We start from the raw sequence: 23,781 nt of genomic DNA on the forward strand, positions 1-23,781 counted from the left end.
TGGCGCTGTGTTGAAAGTACCAACGTTTCACATAAGCTACAATTTAATGGCATAACCACCAAAAAAGCATGGTGGTCCCCATGACCACTATGTGATATAACAAAAACCTTAGCCACAGCAACGCTTGGCCGGTCTGCTAGTATTTTCTTATATTTTGACATAACTTTGGATATTGTTACTAATTTACTTGATTACTAATCTTACAAGAAAAGCCTCATTAGAAAAAGCGTGAACAATGTGTATCTTGAATAAAACAATATACATAAGACATAGACTTATAAATTTAAAAGTTAACCTGCATTTATCATGAAGTAGTTGCATCTGAATGGTTATAATCAAGAATACTGTTCATACAAACTTGCCTGTGCGTTGAACGCGTATCCAAATATAGTTCCTAACTCCTTAGCATACTGTTCAGATTTGCCTGTTTCCGTCGCATACAGAATAGTTGCTTTGATACGCTTAGACAGAGCTTGGCTGAATAGTTTCGAAGTAAACTTGACAGCTCGCGCAATTTGCTTGAAGTGGAACTTCCTTCGAGGCTTGTTACCGTCGGAGTTGGCCCACTGGTGGGTCTTCCAAGGTGGTTCCTGAAGACAATGTGGTTAATCCTTATAATCTTTGGTAAAAGTTTTATTTAGGATGCTATTAAAGCTTGTTTTAGTGAGTACTTATAGCATATTCTCTAGTCTTCAAACAAATTTAGATAAGCGACTAATATATAATGTTAATGCGGAAATGTTGGAGAGACGGGTGCCTCGAGCGCGTACGAATTTACTCAGAGAAGCACAATTTACGCGTGTCTTGCTCACCTTAAACACTGCTTGTGAGACGGATATATTTAGTTGCACACTGGCTGAATTCACAAGAATTGCATTATTTATAATTAGTTATAAAAAGGTTTAGGTTTTTAAGCTTTTACTTGTCATGTTTATATTATGTTTTTCTATTGTATTTGTATTAAGTTACTGTAAAAATAGGAATTAAGGAAAATAAATAACTTTGTGAATCTAATAAAACTAAACTTAATGTTTAAATGTTGAGCAGTATTGGCCTAATGACTTAAGCCTAATATCCCTAAGGTCGTGCGTTCGAATCACAGCTAAGCTCCAATCAATGGAATTTTATTTTTATGTCCGCAATTAACACTTGCTCCAACGGTAAAGGCAAACATGGTGAGGGAACCGGCATATGTCAAACAAAAAACTACTTCTCTGTAAAAATAAAAATGATCGAAGAAATGGATGCAATCTGATACCAGAATCTATAGCTTGTAGGTAGCGTCACTTATTATTATTCTTAATATTAAACCAAGAGTTGCTTACATACGAATACAGTTGGTTTGCAAGTGTTCAAACTTTTATTGCATTTAATAATAGTGTATTCTCCATTAATATAATCATTTTTTTTATTATCCGCATAACGCTAGTATATCGTTAATTAATTAAACTGATTTTAAGGATATTAATTTTAATAAAGAGGGTGTACAGTGTACACTAAATATCGATTTATTATAAATTCCTTTAATAAAGATATATCGATGATGCACTAAAACGTATTAAATACTCGTAGCTATAGCTATTTTTTATTTGTATTGATAGCCTTCGTATTTGTAAGAAAATTAATTGTATAAAGTTAATTATTTTTATTATATCAATTAATGATGTAAGTGACAACTACGTTACTCACTTAATAATTGGAAACAAATTTTCTTACATATGAAAACTACAATGAAAAACTATGATATTTTTGTAGCAAATATTTAAATCGTAATATTTTTATTTAGCTTACTTGATAGTCATACGAGGGCCTGATATGATACAACGCCATCTCTTGATGAAATACTGATGTCAGCGAGGAAGACATCGGTGGCACAATCCATATCCAATCTGATGGACACCCACCCCTAGAACAGAGATTATTTCTTTCAGTCGCACTCTTAATTTCTGAAGGTAGTGTTAGTGGCTTCCAGTTCTTCGGGAAGTCTCTGCGCCCGGGTGATGGTAAGACCCGTAATGGCCTTTACTTGATTGGTCCATGGAGTAGGGGATCGGCCTCGAGGTCTGGTGCCTTCAACTATGACTTTTTCTAGGCTTCCTGAAACTCTGCGAGTGCGTGCGTTGATACAAAGTGTCGAAAGACTTTTGAAGTTATACTTCTTTTGGCGCGTTAGGGAAAGAATGAGAGTAATTTTTTACGATGCGCGTGCACACCGTCACATCAAACCGACACCCTTAGTTAGTTAGCCCTTAGTAAGTTAGCATAGTCAACATTTTAAAATTAAAAATGTTTATTTCTTAAATCGTGTAGAAATATTTTTTTTGTGTTTAAATAAACTTTATTCAACTAGATAGACTATAATAAAACTTTAAGGGTCTGTTTCACAATGTATGGATAAAGAACCAAATAGCTATGCAACACATACATTATTTGGAAGATAAATTGTGTTATTTGACATTCATCGGACTCATAACTTATGATGGACTTTATGTGACGAATAGCTCTATCTGACAGTCGTGAAACGCAACAATAGTGTTTATCCTACCAATAAGTAATAAATAGCTAATTTGGAACTTATGTAGAACTTATCCGTACATTGTGAAACAGACCCTAAATGTATAAAATACCTTTTTTCTATTGTTAGTGTACAAACGTCAAATAAGGCGAATGATAAAACTTTTAAAAAGATTTTTATCTTGGCTTACCACAGAAGAATAACTCGTGTACATAAGTACACACAAATTTTTTTTTACTTGTAACCGTCTTAGTATGGACACGTTAGCTGTCCAAGGAATACTTAGTATCCGTCTCCACCACAGTGAGAACAGAGATGTAAATTTAAAAATGTGCTGCGCGAGGTCTTAGGTCTTAAAATCGACGACTAGACTAATCCCATACCTAAAAAAGATATCCATTGCCGTTTATAAATTACCTGCTTTTGTTTTCATTGTCCAAATGCTTTATAAACTGATCTGACGCAGAGTGGTGGTCCACTATAGACGCATTGTCTCGATGAAAGCTGTGTAATACAGCGATGTTCACCTCAACTAAGGCTTTGTCCTTCCACAGAGAAACGTAGGAGCTTGTGTCTAAGCCCATTTTCAGTGCAACGGACTGAAAGAAAATTGTAACATATTGCATCAAATATTAAATTCAGACGTTTTTTCGATACTATCAAGTAAAACGAACTGTTTTAAAATTAAGTTTTAGACATTAGACATAGCATAAAAAAATCTAAATCATTTATTCATATAGGTAACACAATGTACAATTATGAACGTAAGATAAGAAATATATATTTAATGCTTCTATTTTTAAATTTACAGGCAGTTCTCAAATCAAGGGCGTAGAACGGAAGAGCAATAAACTCTCCGCCACTCTTTTTAATCGCCAAGTTTAACATTTATTACTAACAAAACACACACACAGAAGCACACAAAATAAGAAGAAAATGTAGGTGACAATTTTTTTTAAAAGAACAAGGTACGTTTTAATTAGTGTGTAATACGTGTATGCTGTGATTGTAATCGGCCCTGGCACAGCATTATTGTTATTTACTTAGTTAAAAATTATTAATCGATAAATGGCGATTAAAATTGCAAGTTTGCTATTTATTTTCTAGTCATTTTTGCGAAGAGACAAAAACATTCACCATTATAATCTCGTAAGGGTAATATTAACCGGTATTTAAAAAATATCTAAATCATTTGTCTCTTTCTGTAAAAATATGTTCACGCTATTATTAAAAGAGACGGAAATTATGTAAAATAGCTTTTTTATCTTCTCTTACAGGACTCTATACCGTAGCAGAATTAAAAAAAATTGTAACTGTATAGATAGTAGTATAATATTAGTTATTATGATTTACTATATTTGGTTTTGTTGTAGGAATAAGTTTTTTTTACCTCAATAATGTTAAGTCGATTTACGTCGCAAAGATTCCGGCAACCTATTTCAGTACCCATGTACCAGCCATTGAAGGCTGTGGCGGTAAACTCTAAGCCGCCACAGTCAAGGCTCATATTGGAAACTGCTGGTAAGGCGAACCAGCGAAGACCGAGGTCTTTGAACCAGTCATACCTAAAATAAGGTAAAATTAAAAATATATCGCTACTGAAACATTTTCAATTCTTAAAGTAAAAATTTAACATAATTGTTTTATTGAGAACTCACAAAAATAATATTTTTGGGTTACATCTTATATTAATAACTAAGCCAAATTATATGACTATAATATCTTTTACAATTTTCATTAATTGTTTCTCATATTTTCAAACTTTCAAAGTTTGGTAAAATTTCATTAACATGTGTTTACATTGAATCAGCGAAAATATAAAATCGATTAGATAAAATATTTATTCATATTGGTGGCTGTAGCGGTATGTCTCAATATAAAAAAAATACGAAGATCTATTAACATCTACTACCAGTTCCCAAATCAATAGCGTAGAGGCAAAAAAATCGCAGCCACTCTTTTTAATCGCCAAGTTTTTAGTTTACTAGGAAAATATAAAACAATACTTGACATATTGAAACAAAATTATTTAATACTCTAAAATATATTTCACGTTTATGGAAGTCAGTGCTCAAACTAAATTTGTTCTTTATTGTCTGTTTGTCTCTTGTACGAGCTGATTATATAGCAAAATGACTTACTGAGGATGTTCCATGTGCACTTCCATAATTATTTCACGAGGAATGTCGAAGTATTCAGGATCTTTTCCATCAGCTGAGAGAACCAAAGGTAATATATCCCAAGCAGTTCGAGGTGGTTTCCATCCTAGTTTTATGCAGACCTACATAATAAAAATCCATAATATACAAAACGATTATAGGTACTCTATAGATAGATAGATGTACTTAATAGGTGGGGTAATTCATTCAGTGGTACTAGAGAATTGCATTATACAGTTTTCTAGACGAATTCGGCCACGTCTAATATTGGCCATTTACGTAGGATAAATAAGGCACAAGTATGTGCTGAGACATAGGCTTACTCTCCATTCTATAACGCTTATAGGCCGATGATGGAGTATCGTGAGATGCACAGCTTAACGTGCTCATCCATAGCAAATAATATAGCCGGGGTAATGAGTATGATTTTAATTTATGTACGAGTATATTATTAGTAAAAATAGCGTATAAGAGATTGACAATGTCCCTGGACGAGAGAGAAAAAAAACATCCTTCACCGTTGGTAGTATTCACATTTTTCATGTAAGAACTTGTGGTGAGCAAGCAACTAATCAATCACGTTTTTAAAACGCATAATAATTATTATAAACGCAGGAAAATGAATGATAATACTTCTTAGAACTTTCGTTTTTATAATCATTCAGTCATTAACTTATACTATTGTCTTTGCCTTCCTGTTACCAAGGCAATAAATAATTGATCGTCAAGGATTTTCCGTCAATTCAACTCAGTTTAAATATATGTCCCTTAGTTTTTTATTAACTACATAAATTATTTAATCAAACACTAATTTAAATAATAACTTTAAATTAAGGCTAAGAAAGCATGATACGACAAAATAATATTTGCGTATTATAATTATAAATATCGACTCCACAAAAACATGAAATGTTGTCTTTTCATGTTTTATTATTTGTATGTTATTTTTGTGATTATTAAAATAATTTAGTGATGTGATAAAAAGGATTTAGCCAACCCATTCCCGTTATATTTTGAATTGTAGACTCGGCCAAGCGTTGCTGTGGCTAAGATTTGGTACGAATAAAGAGCCTTTTCTAGCGGTGGTATTTTAATAAAAAAATAATAATAAAAGGACGCTTATTGTGACGTAACTATAAAAGATAGAGACATGCTGTCGCGACATTTTCTATAGATAGTGATGTGTCCTGATAAATTGAAATACATCATTTTGTTCTATCATTAATAGTTTTCGCAGCGCACGCGATTGAAGGAAGTTGTTTGTTTATTTGTTTACACCTTGGGTTAGATTATTCAAGTTTTAGTAAGCATCCCTATTTTGTTTTTAAATGAAACACAGCTTATGTCACTCGGGAATAGTGTAGCTTGCCAACGGTGAAAGAATTTTTGAAATCGGTCCAGTAGTTTCGGAGCCTATTCATTTCAAACAAACAAAAAATCAAATCTTTCCTCTTTATAATATTAGTATAGATTAATATTATATTAGAAAAGTGCTTTTGAATTTGGGTCTTATATTTAATGCAATAAGGTTATAAATTCAATATATTGTAGCTTGTTACCTCTGTAAACTCAACTCTAGCTGGGTCACCCAGCACTGAGCCGTCCGGCTCAATATACCCAGCGTACGTGATGAGCTGTGGGTTCCATATTCTATAGTCATGGTTTCCTTCTGTTCTTTGAGGGAATATGGTTATTGCAGACCTGCAAAATATTAACTTAATTCATTTTTAAATATTTTGAAGGTAATTATCTCAGGGGTAATGCAGGTATGTGATGTAAACTATTTGAAATCCTTCCAGTAGTTTGAGTTTATACGTAATCATACAGAAATCTTTCCTCTTTTAAAAAAAAGTCTATAATTAATGTATTATATATTATAATGTATAATATAATATATCATATATAATATAAAATCTATCATCTACATAGTCATATTATTTGAATGATAATTTCAGGGAGAAATCATTGAAAAGAACCGTAGGAGAGTCGAGCCAGAGCCCAACAGCTAAAACCAAATCAATGATTTATCTTATTTCATTACAGTGCCAATATAGTTTGTCAGAAAAGGTAAAAAACATTATAATAAGGCTGATTTAATCTTTATGAATGAAAGTATAAGTGTAATTCACAAACATGTAAATATGTGTACAAGAAAAATAAATGATTTAAAAACTAAATTTTTATGTGCGCGTATAAATCTCGACTGTGCGTCAATAAATCGAAATCTTGCTCGTACCGTAAATTTAACATGACTTAAGCTTAGGTTTCCTAGAAAAGCGGTGCCGTTAACTAACGGCCGTCTTTTTACGGTTGTCTGTCTTTACTTTTTAACATAATGCAAAAAAAAACATTCATTTTCGCTCGTCCGAGTCTCGTTTCCACTCATTGTATTAACTAAATATGGGTACCGTTACACACGAAAAATGTTGAACTATTTTTTTAGCGCTATGACGGCAAATGACAGCACCGCTATTTGACGTTACGGTGACACTCAACGTTCTCTAGAAAACCTACTCCGATGTTATTTATAGACAACGTATGGGTGACGTCACCCAACATTACATTACGGCCGTTAGATAACGGCACCGCTTTTCTAGGTAACCTAAGCTTTAGACTCAAAAAAAGAAATGTGATCACAAGACAAATGTGTAGAAATAATTAATATAACTTATAAAATACTGTTTTCATGTCAAAAGGAAGAGACTGGCTGCCCACAACACAGGGAATCCTAGTGTGGGGGCCAGTGCACTTTACTTTATCTAAATACCTTGTATATTGTGCATAATAAAGTTTTCTTTCTTTCTTTCTTTCTTTAATTATAAAAATCTGAAGCCAAGACAGAATGTGTTGCTCTACTGGTTTTTTTTTCGTTTGAATGAAAACAGTAACAGTACCTCACCAAATTTTTATTATAGCGTTCGTAAAAGGATAACGTTACCCCATCATTCTCACCTCGTTATGATAAATTGCGTGACAATAAATCAGCATACAAATGCGTAGCCCACAAATAGAGTTATTACCTTATATTTCCCTTATTCGTTGCATATTTTATATGATTACAAAGCGCCTCGAACATCCCACTCGTTGTGGTCACTTCTCTACAGTCGAATATCTGTAAAACGTTTCAGGTAAAAAATTTGTGAGAAAAATATATTATTAATTAATTCGTTTAGTAATTTAGTATAACAGAAATTTCCTTTGCGTTTGTGCCTCAATGTGGACTAATTGATCTATTTATATATGCGCTAACTCTTTCTTTATAAGTGGGCAAGTTAGAAGTAAGTGCGCCCGCCAAGTTGAGCAAATAAGCAGCACGGCCATCTTTTTCTTGAATCAGTTCGGGCATTTTGGACCCCCTATATATTCGTTATGGATAAGTCTAAAAGCCTAAATTACATAATTCAATGTATTAAATTTAATATAAGATTTGTTATATTGATATGGTCTCTATAAGAAGATGTCAGATGAGTTAATTACGTAATAACATAAGACAAAGTCCCTTAAGTAGGGTCTGAATAAATTGATCGACTCTCCCAACTTTTTACGATAACTGCGTTGCGAGTAAAACAATTGCAAGTTATGTTTTCGATGGAAATCACTTACAGAGAATTTGTAGAATTATTACATAGTAAATGAGTTGTTTGTTAAAATAATATTTTTAGCCATTGATTTTGAAACAAAATAGTCGTACGAAAGTATTTTGTACGTTACATCTCCCTGGTAATTAAATAAAAGTGTTCTAATAAAAGTCTTTTCAAGCAAAATGTTTTTCTTTAAGTAGTCTGCGATTTTGTTATACTAAAGTGATATGATGTTCAAACGTTTTGTTTTGCTTGTTATGAAGTTAATGTTAGATTAAGCTCGTTAAAAGTTTTAAAGGGTGTTACACCGCACAAGTTGATGACAAACTTTCAAAATTTTGAATTTACGTAAATTATAATTATTACAACAATCTCACTTCTAAATAAATCTACCTAGGATTCTTTAGTTCCGTTATCGTTGCATTAATAAGTATTTATTAATACCATGTGTATTGCCCTTGCCTTGTTGTTGTGTCTGTACCTTATTGTGCGAGTAAATACTCGCGAAAGGCACTCAAAGTCACCAGACTTACGCAGGAGAAAATGCATTTCACCAGGAATCAAACCTTAAAATTTTGTATGTAACTGTCACAAAGTAAGCCAAAACAATGTGTCAAAAATGTTATTACAAATAACTTTCATTAGAATTGAGAAAGCCCGGTATCCGCAAATCCTGCATTTAGCAAACTCATTTGTGTCTGTTTCACAATTTTTTTTAATTGTGGCCTACAACAGTGGTGTCGGAATCAAACCTATATTCAATGTGCGATAACTACTTGAGGCGCCAATGGCCAAACAGGCGGTTAGAAATACCACTTGAAGTCAGCTGCAAATAAATTTTACCTGTAACTTTTTCCACTGTATTCTCCCAATGCATCTAGCAGCATTTCTCCAGGCTAACTTCGCGCCGAAGACCAGTTCTGGCGTCTTCAATTGGTAGGTCCCGCTAGCATTTATTTCTTTTTCTATCTCTTGTAGTCTTCTCATGTGAGCGTCTGTGTTCTCTCTATATCAATAAAAAATAGCTTTTATTACGACATATATAACTACAAGGTTGTGTATTTGAGTCCCCGCTGTACACTGTGTTACTTTTATCAATCAAGTGTTATATTAGTACGATGACCAAAACGTCGTAAGAATAACCTACAATTATTGTGATACACAGAAGGCTGATAACGTGTTATATATATAGAAAAAATAATAATAATAATAAAATAATCAGTGGCGCTACAACCTCTATAGGTCTTGGCCTCAGATTTCTAAATCTGTTTCATGATCATTTTTAAATCTAATAGGCAAGTAGATCAGCCTCCAGCGCCTGACACACGCCGTCGACTTTTTGGGTCTAAGACATGTCGGTTTCCTCACGATGTTTTCGTTCGAGCAAATGTTAAATGCGCACATAGAAAGAAAGTCCATTGGTGCACAGCCGGGGATCGAACCTACGACCTCAGGTATGAGAGTCGCACGCTGAAGCCACTAGGCCAACACTGCTCAATAAAAAATCAGCCTACCCAAAACAGTTATAGTTTCGTTGAAACCAAATTCAGAAGCTCCGGGATTTCTTGTGAGATTCTTTCCCACTTCTATTAAAAATGGAAGGGAATAAAAATACCCTCATGAACCCGTAGGTAGTATTTGAATATGTTAAGATTAAATCAAAGTACAAAAATTGTACTTACCGTCGTATTGATGTAAAATATTGTCTGATAAATAACGTTGCATCTTTGATCACTTCTTCTGGCATTCTGTGGGTATTGCCACGGGCCGGGATGTCCATAATACTGCTTTGACAAACTTTCTCTGAACATTTTGTGTTCTGTGGAAAGATAATATATATAATACAGTTTTTGGCTGTGTAAATGTAGTATTTATTTATTTAAATATGTTTTCGATTAACTATGCGTATAATATAGTTAACAACTGCTTTGTAAAAAATTCAAAATCAACCACAAAAAAATATCTCAACATTTAAAAAAAAATTAGGAGTGGACTACCCTTAACATTTAGGGGGATGAAAAATACAGGTTGTCTGATTCTCAGACATACCCAATATGCACACAAAATTTCATGAGAATCTGTCAAGCCGTTCCGGAGGAGTTTAACTACAAACACCGCGACACGAGAATTTTATATATTAGATTAATTGTTAATTTATTTCAATTTAAATTTTTAGTTCATCAGTTTTTTGAATCATTAAAATTTTATCTATAGGTATAAAAATTAATTGATTACTTTAAAGTATTTTTAGTTTTATTTTTGTAATGTGTAAACATTACATCATTCATTTTGTTTAATTTTTACAAAACTAACTTTAACTACAACATAACATATCGAAATGAAACAAAAATGGAAAGACAATTACATACAAATTATATATTATATTATACAGACGTAACGACAGTATTCGGGTTGGGCATACGCAATATTGGCACGATTCATATGTTATGCACAATTGTCAATTTGTGTCAGCAGTTGATTAAAGTTTAAATGAAATCTGAACCGTGCTATATTATAAATCATTTTTTTTAAATATTTATATTTATTAAATTAATTTTAGATATCCACGCGACTATTCAAGTGCCACGAGTTACAGTTATTATTATTTGTAAAATGGTTTTTAAAGAAACACCACACCGCTTTTATAGTGTAAGGAAAATTTATAAAACAAAGTGGAATTTCAGCATTTTCTAGCTCAGATTAATACACGGCACCTCTGAGATTTAGCTTTTGCAACCTACAGAATGCTTTTGAGCTAGATTATGTTGATAGAAATTATTTTAGTTGCACAAATTTGAGAAATATTTACCAAAAGTTTTCAATACATTGACCTAAATACGCAAATTATAATAATCTTCGAAATTATTATAAATTCACGAATTGCTTAGTGAGACATGTGAATTTTGTTTTAAATATATCGTTTGAAAATAATTAATATCATGTACTTTACCAGCCAGGACTAAGCTCTATAATGCACAATTTAACTAACGTTTCATCGACCAACCAAACAGGTTTAAATCTCTTTTCTAGTGTCAAAATCATATCAATTAATAATAAATTTATTGAATGCATGTGTGTCTACCTAAATTGTTTAATATGTTGTTACTTAATCGCAAGCGTTTGTGAAAACTTATATGTACCTCCTGCTTCATAAAACTAATTTAAAAAAAAAGGGTGCGTGTACTTATGTACGCGCGTAAGAAGTTATACTTCTTTGGCATTATTAAAAATAGTTTTTGATTGCATGCAAATAATTAATTACAATTAAATAATCAAAGACTGGAAAAGGAGTCACTATAGTCAATAAAGTTCAGTTTACATTTGAAAAATTAAATAAATAAATATTTATTATTATTCTCTTACATTAAGTGTAACATAAATTATATTATTATTTGAATTTGTTTTTAAATTATGTCCAATGCCGTAGCATCTTCCGTGGGCAACTTCATTCTGTTAATTTTGTGTCACGGTGCGCGCGCATCGTTAAATTTCACTCTCAAAAGTATAACTTCAAAAAAAACGATTTCGTTTCTCTCTGTTGAATTGTGTTTACCCTGAGATGAAAAGAGACTTATGTTGTATAAATTAAGGGGAAAGTCTTTAGTATAGCTTTGTTGTGTGTTGGCATACGTTTGTACGTCATAAGTGGCAATATTTGAACACAATGATTCTTCTCTCACAAAATTCTTCAAACCTCTAAATTAGTAATATATCTCTGTCTAAAGACACATTAAGAGTTAATTTTACGAGTAAATTATGTCTTTCTTTCCTTACAAGAAATGCCTGGACTCTAATCATATTTCTATCTTATCTTTCCAATAGTATATAATATAAGTTACCAGATTTTTTGTACTTTTCAAGGTATACAAATTAAAAAAATTGCAAAACAAAAAAAGGGAAACGCTGTTTGATTTTGGAAGAAGCGAAAAATGTGTATTGAGCCAAGTAAAGTGCATTTAAGAGAAGTTAAAATATTTGTCGTATCAACAAACATAGACAAGTCAAGGACTATAAGTAACATTAGTTGTGCAAGCATCAGATACAATACAAATATGAATTACATACAGATACATTTTGTACTTGTGGTCTTCGTTTTACTTATATCTCTGGTTTTGTTGGATATATGTTCTACAGATAAATATCCGAGCGTAAGGAACTGAGAAGAAAATTGTACGAAAGAAAAAAATATGAAGTCACATTTAAACAATTACTTAATTGATATTCGTTTTATTTTCTCCGCTACCTTTTTAAACAAAATTTTTAACATGTTCCTGATTGTTTCATTATCTATTTTAATCAAATTAAAATTTATACAATGATGTTAGGTAACGAGCGTGTCTTTCGTAAATTTTATTACTACCTCTAAATCGTCGTTCAATCACCATACTAAAGAACCTTTTTAAAAAATTTCAAAGAGTCTTTTTCGTCTACCTTGTCAAATGAATAATAGGTTTCTAATGGAAAACCTTGCCATTATACATAACAGTATAAATTTACCGAGTAAAAACTATAATTTGTATTGAATGTAGAAATGGCTTAGGTAAGACCCCAATCTTATAGTTCCCGCTTAGAACTTAAATCATATGTAAGCAAAAAGCTCAAAATTACAATCAACTAAATACGCTATCTTTCGTCTAAATATTTCTATTGTTACCGAAGGCGGATGCAATGAATCAGTCATCGTCTAGATACAATCATATCTTGGACTTTTTTGTGCACAAATTGTCTTTCAAGTACTGGTAATTTCGATTATAAAATCATGTGCTTATCTTTATGTATCATTTGTCATATTTCATTGGGAGGTCTGTTTGTGCTGTCAAAAGATTTGGTGCACTGAGTATATATTTGAATTTATTATATTATTTCTTCAGCGCCATATTTTGAGAGTTATGTTGAAACGAAAAAACAACATTTTCTTATAGTTTAACCAGGTCTTCTGGAGTTAAGAGCTTGATTCTTAAAAATATAATAATTAATTCGGGTCTGTAGGAAGGAGACTCGAACGCAAGGGTTTCGAGACTATCGCTTAGACCTTGGCCAATACAGTTGCTGATGAAATGACATTAAAATTATTATAACTTTAATATAGCCCACTACACACAATTATCTGCTATTAATATGAGTTAATTATTACTAAAAGATAATGAGTCATATAAGCCTAATTATCGTATCATTAAAAGACAACTAACCTATTATTATGCGTTGAAAGCTTTTAATTTATTTTTAAATTGTAAATTACGTTATAACATACAAACTTACAGTTGGTTTAACTACTTTTTATATATTATAATAAAGTTCGCGTCATTACGACAAAATACATAATCAGGCAGAATACATATTATTATTGTGATTTGTCCTTTTGATAACCAGTGATTTCGATTTTATAAATAAAATATTATGTCCTAGTGTTAAAGATAATTCAAGTCTAAATAAAACTCTCGAGAGACACTTTATTAAAAATAGATAGATAGAACATTAAAATAGATTTTAAAAGAATGCACCAAAGTATGCACCAACTCTAATTAGCGCCTGTGCAATTGAACTTCACCCCCGAAGAGTCTCTACTCGAAAGGGAACGTAATCAAAGTTGGAAGAATGACTTATATTATTGGCGTTTATTATTTTCCGCCTGCTCTACGGTCGCGTAAGCAAAAAGGTGGAAAAATGTTCTCAATGACGCAGAAATATCTCTTAAAATTATAGGGGATTCTTTTTTTTAATAGAATTTATAATAACTAAATAAAAATGCCCTATTGATTACGGGATAGTATACTTCTATGTCATGCAATTTGAGAATTCGCGTCACATTTCCCAAGTGGCTACTGCGGAGCTGTGTTGACTGTGTGGAATTTTAAGAGGTGCGGTACAGATAAAAGTAGATTAGGCTTCAAGGTATCTTAGGGCAAGGACTATCAAATCAGTATTTTATGCTGTCTTTGGGGACGAAGCCTGTTTAGTCCAACCTATCTGCATATAAATGTATATATATGGCCAGCTAAGACTGTAGTTATCATTATTATAAAACTGTGTTTATGTTGTAATAACTGTAGCGGCGAAGACAATGAGAAGTAGGCCGAGGGGCAAGTGGAATGCGGCGTAAAAATAATGGAAACACCACTCACCTAAAGTCCACAGTCTCTTCACCTGTCTTCGTGAGAGAAGACCACAAATAAATCTATATGCACTATAAGCGGAAGAAGCGTAAGCGCAAGCGAAAGCACACGCGTGAGCTCGCGGCGGCGGGTGAATCTTCTCTGCGGCGCGGGAGCATGTAGAATGCGGTCCCCTCCTTCTACACTTTAATACCGCAAAAGAGAAAGAGTGGTGTTTAGGAAATGGGTGCGGTAAGGATGGAGAATGTGATCAGAGAGGACTAAAGGTAACTGGATGGCGTGAACATTGCCCCCGGCCTAAAAAACCCTTAGGTTTTTTATAAAGAGATAATTTGTAAATTAAAGAAAGAAATTATAAGATATAATAAAAATATTAATGCGAATGTAAAGCGAATTTATAAAGCGGTTTTTAAGCGGTTTTGTGAAGCGGTTTCTAAAGCGGTTTGTTAAGCGGACTGTAAAGCGGTTTTATTGAGCGGTTTGTAAAGCGGTTTTGTAAAGCGGTTTCTAAAGTGGTTTGTTAAGCGGACTGTAAAACGGTTTGTAAAGCGGTTTCTAATGCGGTTTATAAAGCGGTTTTGTAAAGCAGATTTACTGATTTGGTAATGGGCATAAACGCACAACAGGCCTTTTATAAACTCCTGTTGCGGTTTTTACTAAAACTACTCTACAAACTCCATCCTTTCCTGGATAGATTTCCATCACCTTTCCTAAAGGCCAAGAAAGTGAAGAAACATTATCTGTTACAATTACTACGATTGTACCTATAGTAACAGGATTGGCCTGTGTATTCCATTTTGTCCTGGATTGTAGCAAATGAAGATATTCTACCTTCCATCGGTTACTAAATGATTGTACCATACCATCCAGCAACGCAAATCGTTTTAAAAGTGAAAGTGGTTCATCATTTATTTTTATCTTTGCGGGTAGAAACTTTAATGGTGATGACATCAAGAAGTGAGCCGGAGTCAGTGCTGTGAGCTCAGAAGGATCTTCACTTAAAAGTGTAAGTGGTCGAGAATTGATTACAGATTCAATTTGGGTAAGAACAGTTAACATTTCTTCGTACGTGAGTAACTGCTCACCCACTACACGACGCAAATGGTTCTTAAAAGCCTTAACAAAAATTTCGAAGCAGCCACCAAAATGAGGACTTCGAGGAGGATTGAATTTCCACTGAATACGATTATTTGAAAGCTCAGTTGCAAATGTTTCACGAAATTCATTCGAATTTGTAAGTGTAAATATATCTGATAATGCATTTTTAGCTCCAACAAAATTTTTTGCGTTATCTGAATAAAGAACAGAAACCGAACCACGACGCGCAATAAATCGTTTGAATGCAGAAAGAAATGAACTAGTACTAAGGTCTGTTGTAAGCTCAACATGCACGGCTCGAACCACCATACAAACAAAAATACAAAGATAAGCTTTCATAGAGCGGACTCCACGTTTTCGATAAGGAATAATTGAAATAGGACCAGCATAGTCTACAGCTGTATGAACGAAAGCATTAGATTCGTTTACACGATAGTCGGGTAAGTCACCCATGAGCGGTATCGTAGGTTGAGGATTTGCTTTGAAACAAAAGTTACATTTATGTATAATTGATCGCACTATGCTGCGGCAAGATAGTATCCAAAAACGTTGTCGGAGTATCGCCATTAAAGTAACTGGACCAACGTGACAGTTATGATTATGATAATAGGAAATAATTAACTCAATTATCCTATCCTTTTGCGGTAACAAAATAGGATGCTGGTGATCATACTGAAGATTGGCATTTTTTAGTCTACCACCAACCCTTATCAACCCATCAGAATCTAGAAAAGGACATAATCTTTGAATAGAACGTGAGCAGCGACCACTAGTTTTAATGTTATGGATAACATCAGAGAAGTATACTTTTTGTAAAACCTTAAAAATCTGTATTTCAGCAAAATTAATATCATCAGCAGAGATACTAGTAGATCTAGGAAGTCTTTTGAGAAAACGGTATATCCATACCACTGTACGGAGAAACAATAACCATGAAGAAACTCGATGAGACAGTTCTAAAATTGGGTTTGGATCACTCCACACAGTAGCGGGAATAGAAACTATTTTTCTTTCTTCTTCTACATCAACAGCTGTTTCAGAGTTAACAGAAGTGATTGGCCACTCAGATGATTCCAATTCTAACCATTTTGGGCCAGTGAACCAAATAGAATTATTCACAAATGCAGTGGGTGACATACCGCGAGATAGACAATCACTAGGATTTTGATCACCCGCAACATGATGAAATTTTTCAGGTCGAATATGAGAAACTATTTTTGTAATGCGCGTAGCAATAAAGGTCTTAAATCGGTGCGGAGATGCGGAAATCCAATGTAGTGCAACCATTGAATCAGTGAAACAAAAAATGTCATTAATGACGTGACGTTTCTTGTAAGTATCTATTACCCGCTGAGCTAGCTTAGCCATGAGTAAACATGCGCAAAGTTCTAGTCTTGCAACGGAAATGGTTTTAAGCGGAGCAACTTTCGACTTAGCACATACTAAGCGAATTATAGGCGGAGAGTTTAAAGGTTTATTTGTCTTTAAATAAACAGTAGTGCCATAGGCTTTTTCACTGGCATCCGCAAAGGCAATTATAGAAATTGTAGATTTTTCTTCAACCCCTAAATGTCGTTGAACACGTAGCTGTCGCAAACATGGAAGTTCCCGAATATAAACTTGCCAAACATCAACTATAGCTGAAGGAAGTGGTTCATCCCAGCCTATTTTAAGAAGGTGTAATTGTTGTATAATTAGTTTAGCGTAAAGTATGACTGGAGCTATTAGTCCTAGGACGTCAAATTGTCGTGCTATAAGTGACAAAATATTACGTTTAGTCACATGGTTATTATGTTTAATTGAAACCGCGTACATAAACTCATCAGTGGTTGGAGACCATTGTAAACCAAGAACTTTTAAATTATTTTCTGAACCATCAAAATCTATTTTTCCTAATTGATTATCAGAAGATGATAAATTTTCAATAAGCTCCGATGTATTGCTGGCCCATTTAACAAGTTCGAAACCCCCAAGTCTAACAAGCTCCCGAAGTTCTTCGCAAAGTTTTAACCCAAAAGGCAAGGATGGCACAGAGTAACAAACATCATCAACGTACATGTTATTTTCAATTATAGGAATAGCGTTCGGAAAACGTACTTTTTCATCATAGCACAGCTGGCGTAATACCCTCATTGCAAGGTAAGGACTACAGCGTAAACCGAAACAAACACGATTGAACTGGTAAACATGTAGCGGTGAAGTTGAATTAAAGCGAAACAAAATTTTTAAATATTTACGGTCATTTTCCGAAACGCACACTTGTAAGTACATTTGTTTTATGTCCGCAATAAAGGCAAATTTATACAAGCGAAAGTCTAACATAATATTAAATAGATCACTTTGCAGACTATCTCCAGTATACAATATATCATTCAAAGATAAACCAGAAGATGTTTTTGCACTAGCGTCCATCACCATGCGCCATCTCGTGGAGGTCTTATCCAACCTCGCAACTGCATGATGTGGAATATAATAACCTTGATTTTTATTATCATTTTCCACGAATGAAATGTAACCCTTATTGATGTATTCTTTAATAATTGCATCATATTCCAAACGAAGTTCCTTTGATACTGACATTTTACGCTCAAGAAAATAAAATCGTTGTTTAGCCATATCATATGAGTCTCCTAAAACGGCTGGATTCTCTGAAAAAGGTAACATCACTGTATAGCGACCAGTGGAATCGCGAGAAACAGTATTTGTAAATATGCGTTCATTCTTAATAGCGTCTGGACTCAAAGGGACAGAACATTGCACCTCTTCTAAATGCCAAAACTTTTGAATTAAACTTTCTAACTGCGGCTGTTCAACTAAAGAACATAACGAAATAGCGGTACAACTGTTATAGTTATTGGTGCAATCAGAACTTAATAAGGGAACGTTTCCGATGATAATGTACCCGAATATTGTTTCGAAAGCGGTAGGAGTGCCAGGTGCGCCAGTAACACGGCCTGACAACATTATTTCGGCGTATTGCGGTGCACCAATAAGTATATCAACCTCTGAAGGATAAAAATAATTTTCATCCGCTAAGGTAATATTGTTCAAATGCTTAAGCGATGACATATTAATTTGTGACACCGGTAAAGAGTCTGTAATTTTGTCTATCGCAAAGGCATTCAAAGATAAAGAATTATTGTTAATCCGAGAAGACAGAACAATAGACACTTCTCCTATTATCGGATTTGACGCGGAACCAATACCCTTTACAAATTTATTAGAAAATTTATTAACCTTTAAATTTAATCTTCTGCAGCATTTCATTGTTATAAAAGTGCTTTGAGATGCACAATCAATTAAAACACGCACACTGTGTGGTTTACCATTTAAACCATATATCAATACTTGTGCCGTACCTAATAAACATGTATTATTACTTTCGGAAATAGCGGGCCGAATATTACAAAGCGAAATATTTGAGTTATTAATCGGCTGATTGTCGCTGCGTGCAGGTAAAGAAGGTGTGTTATTAGCGGGAGGCACAGCAACCTGTGCAGTTGCATTGCTCATGCGATTCAAGTTATTAGGGTAAATGTTTTCTTGAGAAACCGTCGCATTACGACACAGCGTTGAATGATGTCTCATGCGGCAATGACGACAATTCCATGCAGACTTACATTTATTTAACATATGCGATAAACTTAAACAGTTAAAACATCCTTTATTGTTTTTGATAAAAGTATATTTATCCTCGATAGACAATTCTTTAAATGAATTACATTTATATAAATTAAAATGATCGATGCGTTTACAAAATGAACAAGAAGACTGCTTCTCTGTAAGCGAAACGAACGCACGCGACGAAACCGGTTTGTTATCAAATGTGCGAGTAGGATCCAGATGTTGAGCTATCCTATTATGTTCGCGTACGAATGCAATTAAATCTTTATAACTAGGTATTGTTGGGTTATTCATATTATGTAATTCAAAGGAACGAATCGTACTAGAATCTAATTTCTTACATGATAAATATAGTAAAATAAAATCAGCTAAATTTTCTAATTGCAATGATTCTAAACTTGATATTGCGGTGCAGTAATTGTCGAGAAACAATTGTAAATTTTTATGTGAAGCGGTAGTAAGCGGTTTGAAGTCTAGAATCTTTTGCATATAGGCTGAACCTAAACTTCGTTTGTCATGGTATTTGTCTATAAGCGTTTGCCAAATTAAAGCATAATTTTCGGCATTTGGAATGATACCTGCGCAAACTGAAAGGGCCGAATCAGACAATTTACTGATTAAGTATTGAATGCGTTCATGATCTGTAAGGTCAGGGTTTTCGTGTATCGTACGTTTAAAAGTTTCGTGAAATATTGGCCACTTAATGACATCACCATTAAACATCATCAAGTCTAACTTCGGTAAACGAAACGATCTACGTTGGGTATTTAAGTCGGACAAACCATTGCTACCTGCCACTGACTTGTTGAATTTTTCAAACATGTACTTAGAATGACAGTACATATCTTCAAATGCATTCATGCATTCAAAATTAACAGTGTATAGGGGATTAATTGTTAATTCGATTATATTTATTTTATTTACAGTTTCTGAAAATTTATCCCGAATGTTGTCAATCGAAATCATTCCCGATAAAAAATAATTTATGTCTCTTTCATCCGATGTCTTCTTAGACCTATCATATAAATCTTGTAATCGTGAAAATAGATTGTCGCGTTTTGCTATTAACACGGCTCGTTCAATTTCAAGAGAACTGTTAGCACCTTGTTTCTCTAATGTTGCTTTACGAGTCTCCATATTAACTAAGATATATATATATATATCGCGAATTGAAATAAACTAAAATAATATATCGCGGCTCGAAAGGACCAAAATAATGTAGCGGCGAAGACAATGAGAAGTAGGCCGAGGGGCAAGTGGAATGCGGCGTAAAAATAATGGAAACACCACTCACCTAAAGTCCACAGTCTCTTCACCTGTCTTCGTGAGAGAAGACCACAAATAAATCTATATGCACTATAAGCGGAAGAAGCGTAAGCGCAAGCGAAAGCACACGCGTGAGCTCGCGGCGGCGGGTGAATCTTCTCTGCGGCGCGGGAGCATGTAGAATGCGGTCCCCTCCTTCTACACTTTAATACCGCAAAAGAGAAAGAGTGGTGTTTAGGAAATGGGTGCGGTAAGGATGGAGAATGTGATCAGAGAGGACTAAAGGTAACTGGATGGCGTGAACAATAACAAAGTTTTATATAGAACGATTTGAACTCGAATTTGTCATAATATCTTACAAGTTTGGGCGTTAATGCAATTATTTAAATTGTTTTTTTTTTTTTTTTACATAGGACAGGTCGCAAACCGGCAGGATGCTCACCTGATGTTAAGTGACACATGGACACTTAATATCAGGGCACACGCGAGTGCGTTGCCGGCCTTTTAAGAATTGGTACGCTCTTTTCCTAAAGGACCCTAAGTCTAATACTTACGGATAGACACTTTATAAACCGATTTTTGTAAAGGATTTTTTAATGTATGGCTTCAAATTCCATGACATATATGTATTAACTATAACATTTACATGTGTATGTTTAAGACATAGGTGAAACTAAAACGGAACTATAGTTCCATCTTTCAAGTCTATTTCAACTTTTTTTCTACTCTGAATCACAATTTTTTCTATTCAAATGTGTTTAGCTTTGATTACAGCGAAATATAAAACATATTTTTTATAAGCAAGAGGTTTAATCTGTTGTCGTCTTTTGTTTTAAGCACTCGGAACTTTGAGTTAGCTAAAGAAAGTATTAAATTCAGGATTCCCGTTAAAGTTTTATTTAATGCTTAAAAAACTTTATTCCTCATTACAAAAAATGTATTTTTTTACATGAGAAACTTAACGAACGAGACACACGTCGCCATCACTCAGCCGTCCCAATTTTAATCTAATAGGCTTATTCTGATATGAATCTTTAACGCCCTTTTGTATTAGTTAAACACGCTAATATTACGAATTTTAGACGGTAATTGATTAAATAATTGCACATCGTCATACTTAATAGACTTCTTCAAACAATTTGTACGCGGCAAGATAAGCAAACTCGCTCGTCGAGTATTGCGTGTAGTTTTGTATATTTGTATGTATGTATTCATTTATAAAAACATTATAATGTCTTAACAGGAGTAAACTAGTAAATACAAGATAGAAAATATTATGTGCAAAATGAAAAAAATATATATATCTAGGCACTGACGAGTAGTAGAATTTTGCTAGTTCACTCAAGAGACATTAAAAAAAATGTTAGCAATTTGCAAAATCATACCTACAAATACCCGAATATTAATGGTTTAAATCTACACCGCATTCTCAGTATATAGCCTCGTTCAATTCCCACACAAGGCCTTTGTGACGCCGATATCGCATTGATATCAAAAGCAAACAAATCTGAATAAATATTATCATAGGTGATAACACAACATCCTAATAGCAGTGTATTAATAGGAAAATCGTGTTCTCACTTAGCAAACTTTTTATGAGGAAAGTCACCTGTGATTTATATGGCGTATTATGTTTCGATACTGAAATTTTGACTTTAATCGACTTTCGACTCTAAACCCTATGTGCCAGATTCCTAAATATAATATTATATATCATAACTCCTCCGTGTCATAATTCCTCCTTTCTTAGCGAGTCCTTTAAGGTCTCTTCAGTCAGGCTATGGAATTCACTTCCAGTCCCTATTCGCTTAGCTCCTTCTCTATCTTCCTTTAAATTTCTTCTGTACAAACATAACCTGTCCACATCGTATCCCTAACTTTAATTATACCTAATAACTGACGTGAGACTGATCTTAAATTAAATTATAATGATTCATGTGCACTTTTTATTATTATTTTTTTTCCTGTATCCTTTGTTTATTAGTTTGTTTTTTGTTCCTGTTTAGTTTCTTTTTCTTAACAACTATATTTTTGCACTTCTTGCCTACCTTATGTAATTTAATACATATTTTTTCTTTCCTCACAGTGGTTGCCTGGAAGAGATCGCTCGAAAGCGTTGAGGCCGCCAGTTGCATTTCCTTTACATGTAATTATGTTAAATATTTATATTATAAAGCAACAGTGTGAATAAATATATTTATCTGGCGTAGTAGTTAATGATACCTGCCGACGTAAGCCGAAGATCCCGGGTTTTGTAATTGTTTTTTAGTAAAAACATATAGACCACAAGCCCATGAACAAAAAATACCTGTGAAATGACCCAACCTGAATTACGCTTAGAAGGCTGTTACTATATCTGAAAATAGCTCTGAGCGCTATGCCGTCATTTCTGAGCGGTACATGTGAGTACGTGAGTGAATGGACTTTCTCAGGTACAATGGGGGAATTTCGACTAATTATTAATGTACGGCTTTGTTATAAGTGTATAGATGATTAAAAATAAATGTCGAAAAACCTAGTGCCGTACAAAAGTGATGGTGCTGGAAGTCGGTGCAAATTTTTAATTCGACGACAGTTGCAGGAGCAATATAGGTCATTTATTACTGTACGGCATTTGTGTGCTTCCTTTTGGACACATATACAGATACTTTACCCGTAAACGCCGTACATATTCCCAGCGGAGCGGTCGAAAGCCAAGGGTCGGAACCCTACCCCTACACCCATATACCCTAAGGTCATTGTAAAATGTACGGCAACATATTCAAAACATTATTTAACACGGACAATAATGTTTTATAATTATGCCGTCCAAATATTATAGTTAATATTTGTGTAATTAAATATTTATCGAAATTTCAGGATTTACCAGGTTCTTACTGCTGTAAGATCAGAGAATAATGTACGGCAACTTGTTTTTTTACATAATGTTACTAAATATTACCGTTGTACATTATAGCCGTTCATTATAAATGGTAACAAATAAAAATATTATGATAAAAACTATATGAAATTTCCGAAATTTAGATGACTTTTCAAATGCTCCTAGAGTAAATGGGGAGTAATATTTTCAAAGATTATTGTTATTTTATATGTAACAAATATAAATAAACAAAAAAAACCAGATGCCGTACATTTTACTCCAGATTATTCTTTACAGCTGATAAAAACTTCGACGACGTTTGAGGTGTCCCTTAAGGTCATTAATAACTGTACATATCTGAGTATACTACCATAAGGCTGTAAAGTATATTTACAGCCTTATCGTACCAGCAGAGAGAGGTAAAGGAAAAATATTTTTAACAAAAATAAAAATATAATACAGGGCGTCCCAAAGTTATGAGACATGAAGGGAAAGTACCTTAAATATCGCAGATAGTGTATTTTACTAAAAGAAGACTTTATGCTATTTTTAAAAGTTAGTAATT

The 23,781-nt window shown here is 33.6% G+C and overlaps 1 protein-coding gene across 1 annotated transcript in view; it reads right to left on the reverse strand.

Annotated features, from left to right (window-relative positions):
• Nucleotides 1-23,781, reverse strand: part of LOC125049457 (nitric oxide synthase-like) — a 50,881-nt gene that overhangs the window by 12,936 nt on the left and 14,164 nt on the right. The window contains exons 2-10 of the mRNA XM_047648767.1: nucleotides 9,938-10,074; nucleotides 9,099-9,261; nucleotides 7,695-7,786; nucleotides 6,234-6,375; nucleotides 4,657-4,796; nucleotides 3,906-4,080; nucleotides 2,933-3,114; nucleotides 1,792-1,906; nucleotides 363-590 (exon numbers count right to left, since the gene is read on the reverse strand). Coding sequence (XP_047504723.1) covers nucleotides 363-590; nucleotides 1,792-1,906; nucleotides 2,933-3,114; nucleotides 3,906-4,080; nucleotides 4,657-4,796; nucleotides 6,234-6,375; nucleotides 7,695-7,786; nucleotides 9,099-9,261; nucleotides 9,938-10,074 — 1,374 coding nt within the window. The remainder of the gene's footprint in view (nucleotides 1-362; nucleotides 591-1,791; nucleotides 1,907-2,932; nucleotides 3,115-3,905; nucleotides 4,081-4,656; nucleotides 4,797-6,233; nucleotides 6,376-7,694; nucleotides 7,787-9,098; nucleotides 9,262-9,937; nucleotides 10,075-23,781) is intronic.

Source organism: Pieris napi, chromosome 5, assembly GCF_905475465.1.
Source record: "Pieris napi chromosome 5, ilPieNapi1.2, whole genome shotgun sequence".
Lineage (NCBI taxonomy): Eukaryota > Metazoa > Arthropoda > Insecta > Lepidoptera > Pieridae > Pieris > Pieris napi.